General features: G+C 31.3%; 1 protein-coding gene across 1 annotated transcript in view; it reads left to right on the forward strand.

The window, feature by feature from the left end:
• Positions 1–591: 591 nt before the first annotated feature.
• LOC134697571 (trichohyalin-like) overlaps positions 592–20753 on the forward strand; it is a 34154-nt gene continuing 13992 nt past the window's right edge. Inside the window, exons 1-9 of the mRNA XM_063559854.1 lie at positions 592–1020; positions 5419–5617; positions 5868–5980; positions 10185–10316; positions 11827–11985; positions 15966–16069; positions 16722–16854; positions 17446–17454; positions 18754–19097. Coding sequence (XP_063415924.1) covers positions 969–1020; positions 5419–5617; positions 5868–5980; positions 10185–10316; positions 11827–11985; positions 15966–16069; positions 16722–16854; positions 17446–17454; positions 18754–19097 — 1245 coding nt within the window. The 5' untranslated portion in view covers positions 592–968. The remainder of the gene's footprint in view (positions 1021–5418; positions 5618–5867; positions 5981–10184; positions 10317–11826; positions 11986–15965; positions 16070–16721; positions 16855–17445; positions 17455–18753; positions 19098–20753) is intronic.

Here is a 20753-nt window from a genome sequence, read left to right on the forward strand (position 1 = left end):
AAGACTCATTATGGTAGTTTTCAGAAAAATAAGCATAAAATCAATAAAAAGTAAAAACCGAAGTGAAAAATTTCTTTAGTGAACTTCATTTCTTTCTTGTTTGTAGGTCTAGAGAACGGATTTTGTGAAAACTAGCTCTTTTGTATTAATAAAGTGTCCACATTATTTTTTACAAATAAGATATCAAACTCAAACATAAAAAAAACACACAAAAGAGTATATTAATCTAATTGTTAATAAAAATGTGTTCTCAAAGATTTATTTTTAAAAAGTGATAAATGAAAATAAATATCTAGCTTCAGAATTGATATCAAAATCAATGAATGTTTAACTATTTATCTAATGTGGAAGACGTTCTTTGTGGAGTGGATAAAAGCTTTTCTTTTCCATTCTTCCACAATTTTAAAAGATCTTTAAAAGTCTTTAATCACGATCCTATGTGAATATAAATATGCATATTTGTTAGGACAATAGAGAGAATTATGTAGACCACATGAACTTATTTGGTGACTAAAATAAATAATTATTATCTTTGACTTTTCTTTTCGATGAATTTCAATTAAATAGCGCTCATATGCATTCAAACGGAGAATCACTCTTAACTTTGAATGATTTACATTAGTCGAAACTGAACCCCGACTTTTCCTTACGGTAAAATCAATGTGCGTGAACTTTCGATCAGTATTGGGTTCTATGTGTATTGCTGTCGTGTTTACTGTAACAAAGGAGTAGATAAAAAATATAGTAATACAATACTATTATGATTGACTTGTCAAAACAAAAATGCTTTCTACTTGATACTTACTTAACGACACAAAAGAAATTAAAACAATAGGATAGGAATTAAACATGGCTCCAAGGAATAATAATAAATATTAACAATTCTGAATATACATTTGGATTATGTTGAAATTAAAAAATAAAATGATAAAGTAAACAAATTTGGATAAACCAGCTTTCAGACAGTAATGATTTGGATCTTCGTTTTATGTGTCTTCGTTTCGAGGATAGCTGTAATTGGTAAGTATTGAATGCATATATAAATATACCAGTTTTAAATAATATATCAATAAGTACAAGCACAAACCTAAATATCTGCACACTGAGATTTTAAGTTTAACATTCGAGGAAATACAGTTTAGCTATATGTATCTATGTTGGCACGAACTCGATATTTATAAGTTTCCGTTATAGCTATATTACATATCTTGCTGTTTTTATCACAAGGCAGATGATATGAAAAACAAAAGCGGTAATTTCTATATCCTCCGTCCCATAGCAAAGCAGTAATTCCCCAGAAATCACCCGTCCGTTCTTTCGAGAGTCCGTGTGTATGTTGTATCAGCAACTCATTATAAATCACTGAGTTTATATGGTGTCTTGAAAAGTTTGAGAACAGCTGATATTATAAAAAAGAAGATGTGGTATTTTTGCCAATGCGACAACTATCCACAAAAGACCAAAATGACACAAACATTAACAACTATAGGTAACCGTAAGGCCTTCAACAATGAGCAAATCCCATACCGCATAGTCGGCTATAAAAGGCCCCGATAAGACAATGTAAAATAATTCAAACGAGAAAACTAACGGCCTTATTTATTTTAAAAAATGAACGAAAAACAAATATGTAACACATAAACAAACGACAACCACTGAATTACAGGCTCCTGACTTGGAACAGGCACATACACAGATAATGTGGCGGGGTTAAACATGTTAACGGGATCCCAACCCTCCCCTAACCTGGGACAGTGGTATAACAGTACAAAATAAGAACGAACTACAAAAATCAGTTGAAAAAGGCTTAACTCATCAGATAGACAAAAAATACAAGTAGACGTGGCCGAGTACTTATACATCCCGACAAAAAAAGACACAATGAACAGATCTGAGAGTACTCGCAGTTATCTGACAGCTAGTTCAAAGCCACTAACAACTAATAAAAAAATCATGCATCTAAGACTAAATAATCAATCCGCACACATCCAACATCCAATGAATTTAGTGTAAAGACGTCTTAAACAGCCAGAGAAAAACATGACCTTTTGGAATGCCAAGTTACAGGTTACTTATAGCCCTATGCACTGCCGTTTTTTGTTTTGTTTTGTTTAGCTACATTTACATCTTTTTATGTTCCATAACAAAACTAGACCTTTATCCTATTTGCGAACATGCCCATCAGAAGTAGGATCCGCCAATCCGCCTAGACAAACAATCATATTGCTATATACCATTGAAAAATCGTTATTTCGTCTCAACAATGTATATCTACAAAAATTAATATGCTTTTGATATGATTTATATGTATAAAATAACAACATTTATCATATCAAACATGCTTTATATTTACAGCTTCTTACATGTAATGTGTCTATTTATATTAGTAGGCATTTTTCATTCGAATTAGTTTTCGACAAGTGTATCAGATTTATGATGTCTTCGTTTCAGATTTATGATGTATCTATATATTGGGGTTTGCTTTGTTTTGCTACATGATTACTTGTAGTTGTGGAGTAGAGCTTTTCACATAGAATATATATCTCTGTCATTTATTGAGATGTATACATTCCTAGTTTAACACTTGTAAGAATGAAGATGTTCATGAATTAGAACTAAATGATACTGTAACATGTATGTGAAGTTAGCAGCCGGTTCGTTATTCGTTATTCGATATCTAATATCCAACAGGCTGCTAGCAGTCGGATCGATATTTTTTTTTTGATTAAGTTGAAAATCATAAGAAAATGAAACACTTGATAACATTTAAAGCATGATTTTCATAGTTAAATGACTGATAAGATAAGTAGGAAATCATTAAATGACTTCTTCAAGCTGTCGTAATTTTTCGTTGTCCTCGAATATAAATCTTAACCCTTTTCTAAGTTACATAATTGTCTTTTTGTAATAATTATAGATTTATGTCAATAAAACGACTTCAAAGATTAACTTTTGTATATTATATTCTAAAGACAAAAATTTTAGGACAAAGGGCACAGGGTAATAGTGAGAGCCCCCTGATCTCTCAATCTTTCTAATATTATGCAGATCTTTTGTCAATAGGAAGATACAAACGTGACTAAAATGAATTTGGGTACATGTCCTGTCTTCCATGTTTACGGAGCGCCCAAAGTGCCAGTTGGATATTCAAAATATATAGCGAAAACCTTCCCGAGACCGCTTAAATGACGTTGAGACCCTCCTGGACTTTCAATGTCCATAAAATTCACCCAAATCATTGACTCTGTATATATAAAGGTTGTAATAAAAAGTTTTTTCAGAATAACGTCATCATCAATATCTAAGGAGGGCTTAGATTGTCACTTTTCAGCCAAATAATGTCAAAATTTTAGGACAGAGGGCACAGGGTATTAGTGAGAGCCCCCTGATCTCTCAATCTTTCTAATATTATGCAGATCTTTTGTCAATAGGTAGATACAAACATTTGGGTTCATTTCCTGTCTTCCATAATTACGGAGCGCCGAAAGTGCCAGTTGGATATTCAAAATATAAAGCGAAAAACTACCTGAGACCGCTTAAATAATGGTGAGACCCCCTGGTCTTTCAAAGTCCATAAAATTCAACTATATCATAGACTTTGTATATATAAAGGTTGTAGCAAAAGGATTTTTTCAAAAGAATGTCATTTCCGTTATCTACGGAGGGCTTAGATTGTTACTTTTTAGCTAAAAAAAATGTCAAAATGTTAGGACAGAGGGCACAGTGCAATCTGCATAATATTAGAAAGATTGAGAGATCAGGTGGCTCTCACTATTACCATGTGCCCTTTGTCCTAAAATTTTGACATTATTTGGCTGAAAATCTAAGCCCTCCGTATATATTAATGATGACGTTATTCTGAAAAAATCCTCTTATTATAATCTTTATATATACAGAGTCAATGATTTGGTTGAATTTTATGGACATTGAAAGTCCAGGGGGATTTCAACCCCATTTAAGCGGTCTCGGGTAGGTTTTCGCTATATATTTTGAATATCCAACTCGCACTTTGGGCGCTCCGTAAACATGGAAGACAGGAAATGTACCCACATTCATTTTAGTCACGTTTGTATCTAACTATTTACAAAAGATCTGCATAATATTAGAAAGATTGAGAGATCAGGGTGCTCTCACCATTGCACTGTGCCCTTTGTCCCAACATTTTGATATTGTTTATTTAAAAAGTGACAATCTAAACCCTCCGTAGATAACAAAAATTACATTCTTCAGACTGAAAAAAATTCATTTGATACAACCTTTATATATACAGAGTCTATGACTTAGTTGAATTTTATGGACTCTGAAAGACCAGGGGGTCTCACCATTATTTAAGCGGTCTCAGATAGTTTTTCACTATATATTTTGAATATCCAACTGGCACTGTGGGCGTTTCGTATACATGGAAGACAGGAAGTGTACCTAAATTCCCTTTAGTCTCGGTTGTTTCTACCTTTTAGCTAAATGTCTGCATAATAATAGAAAGATTGAGAGATCAGGGGGGTCTCACCATTGCACTGTGCCTTTTGTCCCAAAATTTTGACATTTTTTAGCTAAAAAGTGACAATCTAAGTCCTCCGTAAATAACGAAATGACATTCTTCTGAAAAAATCCATATGATACAACCTTTATATATACAGATTCTATGATTTAGTTGAATTGTATTGACTCTGAAAGACCAGGGGAGTCTCACCATTATTTAAGCGGTCTCAGGTATTTTTTCACTTATATATTTTAAATATCCAACTGGCACTTTGGGCGTTCCGTATACATAAAAGACAGGCAGTGTACCAAAATTCCTTTTAGTCCCGGTTGTATCTACCTATTAACTAAATGTCTGCATTATATTAGAAAGTTTGAGAGATCAGGGGGCTCTCACCATTGCACTGTGCCCTTTGTTCCAAATTTTGACATTTTTGGCTGCAGATTTGTTTTTTTTGGCTTTCCATAAATACTTCTATTTATATTCTAAATTTGTTTAGAGTTATCATGATCATAAAGAAGGGAACACATTATAAAGTCCACATAAAGCTATATAAATGAAAGCTAAGGACCATAGCAATATCAAAGTTACGTTTAGCAGCACACTATGACTATGAATAGAGAAGAATATTGAAGATGTAGAAATTTTATTTATTTTTGTCACTTTATTGCTATTTCATTTACGTTAACCAGCTGGCATTTTTAATTGGTCAGTAGTGACCCTTTGAAACGCTGCATGTAAGATCTATCAAATACGCCCTTTCTTTGAAGGCAGTAACAAATCCACCATTCCCCTACTCATATACGCCAACCGTTTTTTGAATTTGCACATACATGTAGCATATTTTCATCTTTCCCGAATATGTTGCAAACACATACATTGTAATTAGATGAGCATTACGTTTTCGCGGCATTATTTATGATTATGTTTCCTTGCAGAGCCAGCATGTTCTAACCTATTACCATTTGCTGCATCAACAACGTGGAGAACAAGTAGCAAAGGAACATGGACAATTAATGCAGGTCAGACACAAATACAAAATTTTGAAGTAACCACAAGTAGTGTTACCGGACCTGTCAAATACACAATGGATTGTGAGGATGATACAACAGATACTGATGGATACACTTTACTTAAGTGAGTATATTAATTATTCAATAGTTATGAAACGTGTTGTAACACTTACATCATTTATTAGTATATATGTGTTTTACTCGATTAAAGATGATAAGATGTAAAGAATCTATAATTGATATACATCATGAGTTCTTAAAACTAGATTTAAACTCATTAAAAGGTAAAAAAAAAATGACTCAGTATGGCTCATAAATAAGTACATGGTAGTAATGGTTTGGAAGGGATATCATATTATTATTTATTTTGTTAGATCTGCAACGACAGTCAATTTATTTGGCGGCCCCAAATATATCTATGTATGTGTGAAATTTGAGCAGAAAGACGCATCGTCAACAGATTCTTACTTGTATTATTTTGGATCAGGTATGTTTTTGTTTACATGTTGCTTTTGTACTTAAATGGTTTGCTTAATAAGGATGAAAATAACAAGATTGTGATTTGGAATATTCTTTTTTATTGTTATTGTGAATTTCTTTTGTCAATATTGCTGATGTAAAATGAATGCAAAGAATATTTTTGTATCAAACAAAGGAGGTGTTGGGTCCAGACGGATAATCAGTGTTCCCATTTAACAGTCAATGTAAATGTTATATTTCTTTAACACTAAAGTGGTTATTAAATTTAGGCATATTGTATTAATTCATACAAAACAGCCATGCAAATTGACGAATATGGTTTCAAATGCAGTAGTGTTATCAGGCACTTTTTTATATAATTTTGTAGCATAAAAGCACGTTGGTTCATCAATCAGTTATATATAACTCAAAATGTCCCCATTACTAGTAAATGTAATTAAGAATCATTCTTTGTTTTAGTATTCTTCATAACCACTTTTTTATTTCAATTTTACTTCTTCTATTATTTCTCATTGCATCTCCCTTTTCCTCAATATCAACTGATAGATATTAAGTTATTGAATTATTTTTCGTCTTAGTTCTGACAACTGATTACATGGCAGGTAAACTACAGCTAAAAGTTCTTGATATATTAATAATGTGCAGCACTACTTATCTTTAATTTTTCACCATAATTTTGCATGTGCAATATTTGTTTTAATAGTGATTGTTTTCTACTTTCGATTTTATATTAATTTATAATAAGTAATACGCTTACTTCTTATAAAAACTCACTAGCCTTATTAATACCAGCCAAACGGACTGTTTCTCTCCTATGAAGATAAAATTTGAACATACAATGTAAAAAATAATCCAAAATGAGACACATTTATGAACCAAATCAGCAATCAACAAGAAGAAATATTTAAACAGGATAACATCTTAATTCAGGCACTTCGCTTTCTCTTTCATTTAATCAAATTTCAAGCATTCATGGCATTTGTTTCTTAATTTCTTTAGTTCAAATAAAGTGAAAACCATTTCATTTCAAGGCACTACCTTTAGTTGTCATATCGTGATGACAATCAGCTGACCTCTTATGAATGTATTATAAAAGAACGTACAAAAGTCCAACTTTAGAAATACAGAAACATCTACTCATGATCTTAGAAACAGACAACCTGATACACTCATGCATCTTTTTGTTATTCAAGAGCATCCGATTCCAGTTCATACCAGAATTAATTCAAATAGTTTGAAAGTAACACCTACATGACATATGTGTATGAACTATTTTGTTTTATATATTTACTACAAGTTTAGTGTTGCGTTCATTTCGATGAACTAGTATGTATTACTATTTAACGAAAAAAGTGACGCCCGCCTCAGGGTTCTTGCTGCGTGAACGTTGGAGGCATTAAACTGTGTTCTGCTCTAAGTCGAGTTGTTGTCAGATTGTCAAATTTCTATTTTACTTTTAGGAAAGATCTGAATAAGTGGTGTAAAAAAGTCAAATCACAAAAATACTGAACTCCGACTAAACTCAAAACGGAAATTACATAATCAAATGGCAAAATCAAAAGTTCACACACCTCAAACGAATAGACAGCAACAGTTGTAATATTGCTAAAATGTTACACCTTTACTCTTTTTATCTTTTGAGTTCCAATTTTTATTTGACCAGCCACAAGACAAATTATGCATGTTGCAGCAAATAATTTTGAACTAGATTTCTTGTGCAAATTTTTCCCCGACTAAGTTTTAGATAGGAAGTATTGATAGGGATCACATGGCCTTACACGTCATTCTGTGTTCAAAATATTATGTTCTTGATTATGAACAAAATGACTTTTTGCCAGACTTCGATTCTAGATCTAGACTTTGTGTATTGTATATTCAAACTCCTTATATTCTATTATAAAACCAATTTTACTAAACGCTAACACTAACATTGTAATTGTTAAATTAGTACCTTAGATTTGCTTTTAAATTGCTTGCGTTAACATATATGGACGACCATTTGATTTTTGGGGAATGGGACTACGAATTTTGAAAATGGATATCAGCCACTACCGAAGCCTCTATAGAAATAACATTGGCCAACACTTGATGCGAAATGAATTTTCTGTATCACAATATACACAAAAGAAGTATTTTCGTCTGTAGGCATTACTATTCCTACTGGCAAAGAAACTTCTATAAATTTGATTGATATCTCCCGACTTGATATAGCTATATCATGACGTGTGTCATGTATGTCATGACGAAAATGTCGTCTTTCTTTTACCCATTAGAAAATTAGAAGACTATGTAAAATCCAAAGTAAACAGCACAATGTGGTCCGAATGAATAGTTTATTGATGGTGTTTTATTTCACGCATTCATATTATATTTTTAAAGATGGTAATAACCAATTTAAATCAAAGCATTATTTTAACTTGTCTTGTTCTGAGCGAATCAACATATATATTAGTTAAATATACGAATGTACTGTTTCTCTGAATTTAAGAATGTCAGAACAGGTATTTCAGATCTAAGAAACAGCTTTTTTTCAAATTGCACGTTATCTTAACTTTGAATGTCCTCCTTTTGTTTTACCAACCATAAGAAGACTTTTGAGAATTGCAACATAATTTTGTGTTCAATGATTTCACTATTTGAGTTTTGTTTATCTACAGTTTGATAGTGACAATCGGTTTTAACACGTCATTCAATATATCCTCAAACAATGGCCACTTTTAGGATTAATAGCTTTTGTTTCTAAGGCTCCGATTTCAGACTTAATTTATTGATCAAACTAACTGCTAGATTTATAATGCTATCAGTAATCATAAATATTATGGATGTAGTGCCTTTTTTATCTGAACATTTGCTTACATTTTCCTTTTGTACTTTTATCTTACACACAATTTCTTACATTTCGTAATTTACTAATTAACATTGGTTAGAACCTTAGCTTTGCTTTTAAATATTTGCTTTTCTTGAAAGGGAATTTTAGAAATGTATGTATCATTGACTGGTTGGCACTTAGTTCATGCATATACAAAATTGCCCGAAAGAGGATCAATTGACTTTTCATAATTGTGCTCAACTGTAAGTGAAAATTAATTTTCTGACAGCAAAACATCCTTTCAGAACCTTAATGGTCGTCCCTTTACAAAGTATATTTATTAAACTTCTATATACATACATGTATAATTCTTCTACAAGTCTGTTGTTATTGAATAATAGGTCGTTTGTCTTTAACATATGTAATAACTGGAATATGTTGTTATAAGCAAAGTGAACGGTACTATGTGTCGAATAAATATTTTACAGATTGTTAATACTTTCGATTAATGTAAACATGATAATTTTTCAAAACAAGGACACAGATGGACAAAAAGAATACATTCTTATATAACAATCATCCCTTTACCTTATATGGTTACATGTTTGTAGTTTCTTTTAGTTTTATAAGCTCTTTGAAGTTTGTCTAGAGGGTTATGTGCATCCCTCAATTAACAATACATGTGTTTTATCTCTAGGTAATGTTCACATCGCATTTATATAACAGTGGACATCACTGCTTTACAATAAATATAGTTGTTGACTTATCAACGAGACCGTCTTATATAACATTCTCTCATTTCGCGGAATATTTCAAAAACAAACGACAAATAGTGATATTTTAGTTTGTTATACTGACTCGATCCACAAAGCTTTACGACAAAGGCGAGCTGGTTTTAACATAAAAAAAACAATCATTGTTTCTTGTCACCATTTTTTCTCCCATGTGTTTTAGTTGGGTAAATTATCTAATGACATAAAGTAGGTAACACCATTTTTTGTTTGCAATCAAATGACTACAATGATTGTTCTGTTGTATGAATGACGTTGCCTGAATTTCATTGTTACATCGACGCGGATATATATGCTTCTATATTGGCATGTGCGTTTTTCTTTTTCTTCCGACCGGTAGCTATTTGGTTTTTTTTATACTCAACGAGAAACAGTCGTTTATGACTAAAATGTATATTTAGTACGTGCTGCAATGCATTAACGTTTTTTCAAAGAAAGATATTGAAAGTTAAAAAGAACATTGCAAAACATAATTTGATTTTGCGCAAGTAATAACCTATGCTCAATAACATTTAAATAATTTAAGTTCTGATTTATCTGTAAAGAGGTTTTAAACATTTGCCCACAATGAAGTGATGGTACAAAGTTATAATGATAATGCATATTTCCAGGTTCTACTACACTAGCTGTCGGTACATATGAAAGGATTATTTTGTTGCCAACAACATCTACATTTAATTTTGCTAGCCATTGTGCAGAAAAATCAACAGCGGCAGAAAGGACACATGTTGCGATAAAAGATGGTATTTGTCCTCTATTATTAACGAATTGGAATGGAAAAATTACCGTTGGATTACAGTTTTTGACGTTTAAAAAATAATATTCACGTCAAAATGAGGATAATTTTACCAAAGCTTTAAACTCTCCACCAATTGTGCACATAATATATAACATGAATTACAAGAGAGGCATTCACTTGTTCAAACATTCCTTAGGGTACCATCTTTGTTTCCAGTACTACGTTACTGGCTCAATTTAAATAACTGATTTTTAAAACAAAAGAGGTCGCAAAAGTTCATTGGTTTATTGAATAAAAGTCCATACTACCTAATCAAATCATATGCTCAATTTTATCAAACAACTGAACGAAGGCTAACAATTGTCAGATTCGTTACTTAGGACATAAATTTTAAGAACAAAATGATGGCAAAAGGCGTACTTCTCTCCAATTTTGACCAATATGAAGATTTGAATAAATTTGGTATAAGTGCCAATGAGGTAACTCTCCATCCAGGTTTCAATATATATAAAGTAAATAATAACAGGTCAAAGTACGGTCTTCAACACAGGTCATTGGCTCATACCAAACTGCAAGCTATACATGCACCAACATGACTAGTATGATACATTCCAAACATGAAAACAACGATATAAGTCTATATTAGAAATGAAAACACCTAGTATATATAAACAACACCAATAAACGACAACCATTGAACGAAAGGATCTTACTTAAGATCCCCTTCCGTTTCATAAATGTGACCTACCGAATTTACCGGATTTATTATAACATGAGCAACACGACGAATGCCGCATGTGGAGCAGGATCTACTAACCCTTCAGGAGCACCTGGGATCACCCCTAGTTTTTGGTGGCGTTCGTGTTGCTTATTCTTATTTTTCTATGTTATGCCATGTGTACTATTGTTTGTCTGCTTGCCTCTTTCATTTTAAGCCATGGCATTGTCAGTTTATTTTCGATTTATGAGTTTGACCGTCTCTCTGGTATCTTTCATCCCTCTTTTAGGACAGATGCGTACAAAATTTTAGTTGAAATATAAAAATGTTGGAAATGAAATTTTGTTATTTCATTCATTTAATTATTTCAAAAATGTAAAGTTTCATAAAACCAAAAAACTTAACGTTGCGAATTCCAAAATTATATAGATTTTTAAAATATACTACTAAAAATCTAATATACACAAAAAGTCCTTATATGGATACATTAATTACAGATCATATTCTCAATTATGTGAAATATTTAATTAGAATACTAGACCGGGTCAAACGATGAAAGCACTAACATTGAGATCATTAAGAAATATATAAAAAATTCAGATGTAAGTAAAGAACAATAAGTGCAAGAGGAGAAGAATTGTATATACATATATAGATTTAAAAACGAAACTTTATGCTTACATAACTCGTCTCTTCCTTTCATAAACTTCAAAGAAAGATACAGATAATTTAGAGTATTCATGCTATACTAGCTGTGATGTCAGTATTATATATTACTGATTCTGCTGTGTTTCAGGAACTGAAGACAATGCAGCGATAACATGTCCGACGTCAATACATGGGACATTTTCGTACAGTGATACAGCTTGCACAAGTACTTTTCTAGACGTGTGTTCCACCCTTACACAGTTTTATTTCAATTATACTGTTTGTGCTGAAGAACAAATATTTTCTGGTAAGTTAAACTTAAATTTTGGTTTAATAATGTTTTTGGTAAAGCATCGCATAAGTCTTCAAGTATTTATTATACATTTATAATTCACATTAATTGGTTTGAACTTTTGTTCAGACAAACGCTTTCGATGTAATAAATGAAGTGTTATTTTTTCTGACACTGAATAAATAAAGCTGCTGGAAGAATGCCAGCTCCTCAGGGTAAATTGAGCTCATTGGACAGCGCTTTTGAGCTGATGTGACTTTTTGAATACCAGTTTTGGAATCAATGTTGGTAAATTTAAACAATTTTCAGAAACTAAAGTTATACGGCTAGGCTTAAAATACAATTTTGGATATAACAGGTTTTTTTTTTGTCCTTTTTTATATACCGCAATGAAGTATGTATAAATCAACGACCTTTTTAATATTTAGATTTCGGCATTACTTTTAGAAATGTATTTTTAGTTAAATATTGCTTTTTCCCACATCCCATTAGCGTATTTGATATTTGTAGAAATGGCCAATGACTTAATCCAGATACACAAAAAAAGTCTGCATATTGAAAGTCAGTCTTTAATTTAGATGTGTAAAATTATTGTGGCTCTTTTTTTAAATTTTTAAACCTATTTACAAAAGACATGTATTCACTCTATATGATTGATGATGTGACGTTTAATTAGATTTGATAGTGCAAATGTGAATAATTTTAAAAGGAGAAATTGGTGTCGAACTCTAGTTCACCGATTTGACTCAAAATAGCATATTTGGTTTATACCATACTGAAACTTGTAATCAAATTACAAAAAATCTAAACAAATCATTAAACCATGCATGCATATGATTTCTAGTTTATACGCAATCTTAAAACAGCTGGATACTATTTGAGGCCTTTTCAAGACATTCGACTGGTGTAATATGAAATCATTGTACTTTTAAATTTTAGTTCGTTAGACTTTTACTTATTTTACTGGATTATTAAAATATACCATTTAAAATCTCAGGTTAAATATAAGTATATTTTATAACGATAATGCATGTACATTTGTCGTCCCTGTCTGCAAATCTATGAACTTTTACATTTGAGAGTTTTAAAGTATTTGCTTATGATATATGTAATAATCAATGGATATATAGTTACATTTAAAGGGGGCATTAATTGCCAATTTTATTTTAAAAAGTTGACCCATACTCAGTAATTAGACTTACAAAATACTAAAACATTTAAGGTGGTACCTAACACTACAGGGAGATAACTCTGTAAAATCAGCAGAACGTTTAAATGACGTTGTGTTCTTAAGGGCATACGATACAGTTTTGATCCTGTATTTACAAGTTCATGAAAATTTGCATATAGGCTATTTTTTACCTGATTAATTCAAATATGTAATGAAAAATATACCTTCATGTGCTACTTTTTGAGTAAAATGAGGTCGAAATTTTGAAGATTTGCTCAAAATTCAGATTTGTGGCCGTAATTTCTTTTTCGAAAGAAAGACATAACTTTTTTGTTATAAAAGATAAACACAAATTGTTTTTTGTTAAATAATCGGTAATTTCTGTATTTTATAAGTATTCTAAAAAATACGCAATTTTTTATTCAGAAATAACACATATTTATCAAATGTTCATGAATATAGGAAAAAACGTAACTTTTTACTGCATGTTTATCAAAATTAAAAAAAATCCTCTATTTACAGTTTTATAAAATTTGGGTCACATAATCTCCCTGCAAAATGAAACATATTGCCGTTTTGAAAAATAGGGGTCCATGAACTCGTTTTCAAACTAAATCAGTTTGAATGATAAAAATCAGTCGAAAAAAGCATCTTTTCCCGATATGTCACAGTTTGACGTCGCGAAAATAACATTTTACGTTAGCAACGTCATTACCTCCCCTGTAACTGTATCGTATGCCCTTAAGGGAATATTAAGCTTCTCAATGATCAAAATGAGTGTTTGTCAAACTGTTATATAACCAGTGTAATTTTTCTAATAAAACGGTTGGTTCAATATTTTTGTTTTTTTTATATTTTTGTCAAAGGGTCAAAGTAAATACTTTGTCAAAATTTTAAGAAAATTAAACGAGCCAAATTAATTTTAGTTCAGGTGTTAGGTACCACCTTAACAGAACTACAAAAGTTCAATAGGAAACAATATATAATTCATGCAATCGTTTTAAAGTATCCGAAATTCGTGCGCACTTTCGGATTCGCAGACAAATCAATAAATATTGAGATGACAGCTAAATACTTCGAATTACCTAATGATCCGAGATAATAATATAATTTGTAGTAAAGCATGTGCTATTATTTTATGACGATTTTCCTACGTCTGTTTGATAATGTCATAGATTCAATGCTTACATTTTTTAAATTAGCATGCTCATTAAATGCGCAGCCAATCTGAAACTAAAAGTCAAATCATGTTTTCATACCATGCAACTAATATCAAATTGCTCCCTGTCAATGCTTGTGCCGTTGTTTTGCAAGGCAACAGTAATAAATGAACTTTAGTAACAGGGATGTGCTCCTTACATAAAAACCTTTCCAAAAGAGTAACGGAAACGAACGACTGAAATTGTGACTACACGTTTTACGACCCCCCTCATTAATTGGTGGGCCGATAATATTTGTCAATCCACTTGCGATATGAACGGTCTTATTTAGACGAAACGCGCGTCTGGCAAATTATGAGCCCGGTACCTTGCTAACTCTTCGCGGCCTTAATAAGATACCAGTTTTGTCGTCTGATCTTCAATTAAATCAACATGAGCATATGACCGATTGTTATTTTGACTGAGTGTGAATGTATGAGTAACTCGAGAAGTTTTCTCTGTCGAAGATTGTAGTTTCGCTAGTTGGAGATCATGTGATTCCCTTGGTTTTTTTCTTTTACCTTGATTTGTCTCATATAAATCGTTTTATGAAATTCTAACATCGGTAAACAATTAAGGTAGCTCAAAACAAAAATGTGTTTACTTCCAATCACTAACCTTTAAAAGGCTGTTACTTATGAATGTCTAAAAGATAATAAAAGAGGTAAATATAGATAGATATAGAAAAATCTTTAAAATGAATGCAATATTTTTTTTATGCAATCGTGATGTACTATTTATGTAATTAGTTGCAACAATCTCGGTTAGTTCACTTGAATGAATTTACCTCTATCATCTCTTTAACTATACAGAAAATTTTAACGAAATCTTTATCAACACATCATGGGCTTCAAAAGGGTGTCTCAAATAGTCCCTATGGTATTCCATTCTCTCATGTAAACATTCTAACCACATAAAAGAAGATACTGTTTCATTAGGTGTAAAATTTGTTCTATACACTCTAAAATCTGAGACACTTTTTTGTAGATAATATCAATAGGAACAGCATATAATAAAACCAACACTCTAGGAATAACTATGCAGAAGCTAATTCCAATTGATAGTGGAAATTTGGAGGACAATACTTTAGACACAGTTAACATTATAATTGGAACTACATAATTGTTGTATATTACTAACATTGCATTAATTTGAAAGAGTAATCTGTTAGCTATCCATAACTACTACTTTTATAAATTTTCAAACATTATCAAGAAAGTTAGAGCATTTTTAAACTTGGAAGTTATAAAATCGTCGTCTTGTGCTAGCTTAAGTGTTGCTTTTATTTTCACTGTCAAACAACACTTAGGGGTGGCCTTATCTTGGCGAAAGTGGGGTAGAGAGTTGTCTCATTGGCACTCACACCACATCTTCCTATATCTATAAACCATCACCTGCCAGCATAAACAAACCTTAAGCGACGCAGTACAAGCACTATAAAACTTTAACACGTAGTAATTGAGAAGTTTTGAATAAGGTTTTTTTGTAACAGACGCAAACTAAAGATTATTTGCGAATGTATAAAATTGCCGGAATGTTTGGTTGTTTTGTTTTATAGCGGTTGACTATCTCACATAGGTTTAGAAGTTAACTGTAGTTAGTGAATATTCTTTTATATGTTTCAGCTGTCGGCCAGTTACTATGTGTATTTACTAGTACCAGTGGCAGTAACAACTACCTCACTCTTTACAATAAAGATGCAGCGCCTACTTATCAGTATGCCTGTTTAGTAAGTATTCATTTATGCTTATTTTTCCTCTGAATTTTTCAAATGTGTTGTTGATGTAAGGAATTATTTTTGCCATTGTTACTTTCTGGCATTGTAATTCAAATTTTCTTTGATTTATTACCGTTTTGGTGGGGTTCATGGTACTAAGCATTTTTAATTGTAGTCGTCTTTCCCTTTTCAATCTCGCAACCTGATGGGAAACGTAGAAAATGTTGTCATTACATATGTAGTCATACATAGTAAGTTTCATTTACCTGGAAATATGAACAGAGGTATGGAGATCAACCAAAGAATAATCAGACAATGATGCTACAACTGCAAGTCAACATATAACATTAAGCAATCTGACCATGGTGTTTTGTAGAGCGGTGTTAATATGCATAACACATAGAATATGTATTCTACATTTGCTTTTGTCAACATAAATTTTGTTTTACTGTACGCATGGTACAGCCGCAACTTATACGGACACATTATAGTTTATATTAAAATAAGTTATGAATAAGAAAAGCACTGTTGGTGGTTTTGGGTGTACATGTTGTGCCGTGAAAGTATAATATTGCATTTTCCGAAATATTTGTCGTATACAATGTCATTCATTGAGGACCAACATGCGTTCTCCACACACCTAAATTGTACATACTATATTTAGGTATACTCAACCTCTGATACCATAGTGTCAGCATCTATAAATCCAAAGGAGTGTTTTGATAGTTCACTACAAACTCCAACATCAACTGTACATCCGGATGGAGTCACACGAACTTTCACAAATTATGGTGATTGTAAGTATTTTATAGCATTACACTTTCAGTATCAGCAGAATTAAGAATTTAAGCATTATATCATATAATTCAGTATTTTTACCTTACTGCCTTACGATTTAAGTTATCCATTGAATTATTCATATGTTCCGATAGTTTGTAATCATTATAGTGACTATGATTTGTATAAGATATTTCTTATAGAATGTAAAAAAGTGTATTTGTCCTAACAAACAACTATTTTTTTATGTATTGGTGCTAAAAATCGGTGTAGCTATTGAGGTATAATCGACTTCTGGAACCATTGTATCAGCATTTAACCTAAAGGTTTGATTTGATAGTACACTGCAAACTTTTACATCACAACACACCCACTGACTTCCTAAAGTTTTATCGGAATAGGCTCAGGAAAGCAATAATTGCGTTCATCAAAATAATTTATTTGATTGAAACTTATTCTATTAAACGTATATGCGGTATGATAATAGAAAAGAGAGGCAACGGTTACTAAAGGGTTATTCAAAATCCAAAGTCTTTCCTTATTAATTGTCATTTACCATGTACGATTAACTAATTGGTATTCAATTTATTTGTATATATTTCTTATTTCAGCTGTATGTTGTAAGTATAGATTTTTATCAATTCCAATTATCATTGGCTTTTTTTCTTTCTCTTCCAACAGCTTTTTTTCTTTCGCTTCCAACAGCTTTTTTTCTTTCTCTTCCAACAGCTTTTTTTCTTTCTCTTCCAACAGCTTTTTTGTAACCAATTGAGTACCAGACTTTGTAAAAATCAGTTATGAATAATATCAAAACATGGTCTATAAAACAACCTGCCAGCCTATGTTACTGTAATCCCCATTTTGGGTTTGAAGGGGAGGTCTTGCATGTTCACTAATTCAAGCAATATCTAGAACAACTTTAATTCGAATGGTAGCAGCTTATGGATTTAGATCCCCTCAAATGTCAATTACTAGTAGTAGTGTATTTTCACCAAATAAAAGCGTATATATACCAGAATAATCAAAAGACGAATGTTATATTCATGTTCCATTATACATTCTGAACTTAAATAGTGTAAAAAGTAAAATCACAAAAATACTGAACTCAGAGGAAAATCAATTAGGAAAGTCCATAATACATGGCAAAATCAAATAACAAAACGCAACAAAAACGAATGGACAAGAACTGTCATATTCCTGACTTGGTACAGGCTTTTTTTGAAATGTAGAAAATGGTGGATTAAACCTGGTTCCATAGCGCTAACCCTCTCACTTTAATAATAGTCTTTTTAGTGGGATGTTGTTTGCCATTTCTTTCACCACTGTCTGATTCTTATGAGATTGGCACTTGCAGTATTAATGGTGAAAATGCAGTGTTGTACAGTGTTTAAACCCTTTTGTTTTGCCTAATATATTGTAATAGTAGCAAACTAAATGATGAATTGAACATTATTCATATCATGAACCTGTTCAACATGCAGTCAAAGACTTTACCGTTACCTTCTTTTATATCATTTAAATTCTAAATAGTGGCTATTATTTGTAAGTTTTAATTAACTATCTAAGCGAACAGGAGCTTAAATTGTAATAGCATTGACCAATACACGAAGCCAGGCGGATTATTAATATAGTATTTAAAAAGGTTTTAAAAAATTCAGACTTTTTATCGGAATTCTCTTGCAAAATTTTAAATATTAATTTGTAAAATAAGTTTTTATTCAGTTTTTCTATTCATTATTATATGCAAGACTAATAAATTGCTTGCATTTTATCAGTTTTAGTTAAAGTAACATCTTAAGAAACATATCAAAAGTAAACATTTTTTGTTTTTGTTTTCTTTTTTGTTGTTGAGTGTTCAGCGTCTTTAGTATCTACTCATATTTTTTTTTTCATCATTCATTAGTATGTATTTCTTTCAGATCCATCGTCGTCACCGACATCTACCAATTTACTATGGCTGTATATATTAATAGCAATTATTATTATTCTAATAATAATTGCTATCATAATACTGATATGCTATCTGAAACGTAAGAAGAAACGAAAAGAACAGAAAAAAGCAGATGAAGAATCATTGCACCCTTCTGAATCAGAAGAAGAAGAAAAGAGAAACGATGAAGAACAAAAACGAGACGAAAAGAAACGAGAAGAACAAAAACGTGAACCAAGTCCCATTCCAGTGAAAGATGAGGACAGGACTTCCATAGACTCGGGAATTCAGCAGGATAAAAAAGAAGAGGAGAAAGCCAAGAAAGTGGTAATAGTGAGTGTGACAGTAGTTCTTTCTTTAATACTGTAGCTTATGTGTGATATATATTTACATAGTTTGATGCTAGAATTAGACAACTAACACAATAAAACTTTATCTTTACACTTTCCTTAATCTTTGGATTACAACATGAGTGTGTGCTTTTCTTTAATTTCTACTGCCTTTCGTGTGATAAAAGTTAAATTTGAATTTAGCATATAGTGTTAGTTAGACGATTCCCTCCCAGAAAAAAGGAAGAACAAACATATTGGTAAAATAAATATCACAGTCTAATAAAGAAATTATTGTTTAATGGTTGGGATGTGTGGTATTGTTACCTTTGCCTTATGCTTTATATTTCGATGTATATGCATGACAATATAAATGTACCAAAGCAACAAGGTTACAAGGATCAAGTTTTCCTTTAATATTCTCCTAAAAGTACTTAAATCCCAATCTATCTTCTGACTTTTTTACTAGGTCTTTATTGCATAACAAAAAGAATCATTTAATTCGATATAGTGACCTCTATTTATGACACACAGGAATCGGATAAGTCAATACATTGACCTCTATTACATTAACACAACGAATCTAATTATTAAATACAGAAACCTTTATTTCATTGCATCCTTCAAAAGTTGTTTGATCTGACATCCATAATTAGACTATTTCCAAAGTTAGGACTTGAACATTAATGAATCAATATTGTAATTTAATCCAGACAATTTAATTCTCATGAAATGCAGAATTTTAACTGCAAAGGTGAAGGATATTCATCTGCAAATTGCATGTTAGATTTTACCTGAACAATTGTCAATTAAAAGTCCATAGAACTATTGAATCTTTTCTTCTTGGTTTAAATACACAACATTAGCTTCGCTATCAACGAAGTATTCAATATAAAAAAACCTATTGAAATTAAAAAGGAAAGCTTTTATAAGTGCTTCAATATTTTCTTTTTAAAAGTTATAGACATGATTTAAATACAAAATTGTTAAATTCAAACACAAAGTTTATGATGTAAAACCATTAGACTTATTCAATAATGTCGGATAATAGTAAAACAGATTACCAAGGTGACTTTCATCACAATAGCGATTCAGAGGTATGTAAATTTACTCTATGAATATATCTACGTATAACTTTTGTTAAGTTTAATTGATTATATAAAATGGGAATATTATGATTCTTAGCTTTTTTGTTGATACAAGTCTTTAATCTTAAATCATTTTTTATTTAAAATTGTTTGTAATTTGTAAACAGATTTTTATATAATTTCGTCTGTCTTACAAATGTATGTTTACAAACAAGCATTTCTTTCATTATAAAGCATTTTGTTACGTTTCTACTTAGTGTCCACCGGAAGTATCAAACTAAGTCCATAAACAACAAATAAGTAAATAGTAAAATGGTAAAAACATATCTTTATATTTTTCATTTTCGCTATCAGTTTCACATATTTCACACGTGGACAATACTTATGATATAACATTAGTTGTTGTCATTTCGAATACAACTAAATCCAAAACATACTATATTTTTAATATGCAACATATCCATTATCTACTTTCAATTATTAACAGACTATTCCAATGATGTTTTATTAAAGTACATCTTAGTATTAGAAAAGCCATGTGGTATGTGTACCTATCCGGCATGCTCTTGAAA

The sequence above is a fragment of the Mytilus trossulus genome, chromosome 14 (assembly GCF_036588685.1).
Source record: "Mytilus trossulus isolate FHL-02 chromosome 14, PNRI_Mtr1.1.1.hap1, whole genome shotgun sequence".
Classification (NCBI taxonomy): Eukaryota; Metazoa; Mollusca; class Bivalvia; order Mytilida; family Mytilidae; genus Mytilus; species Mytilus trossulus.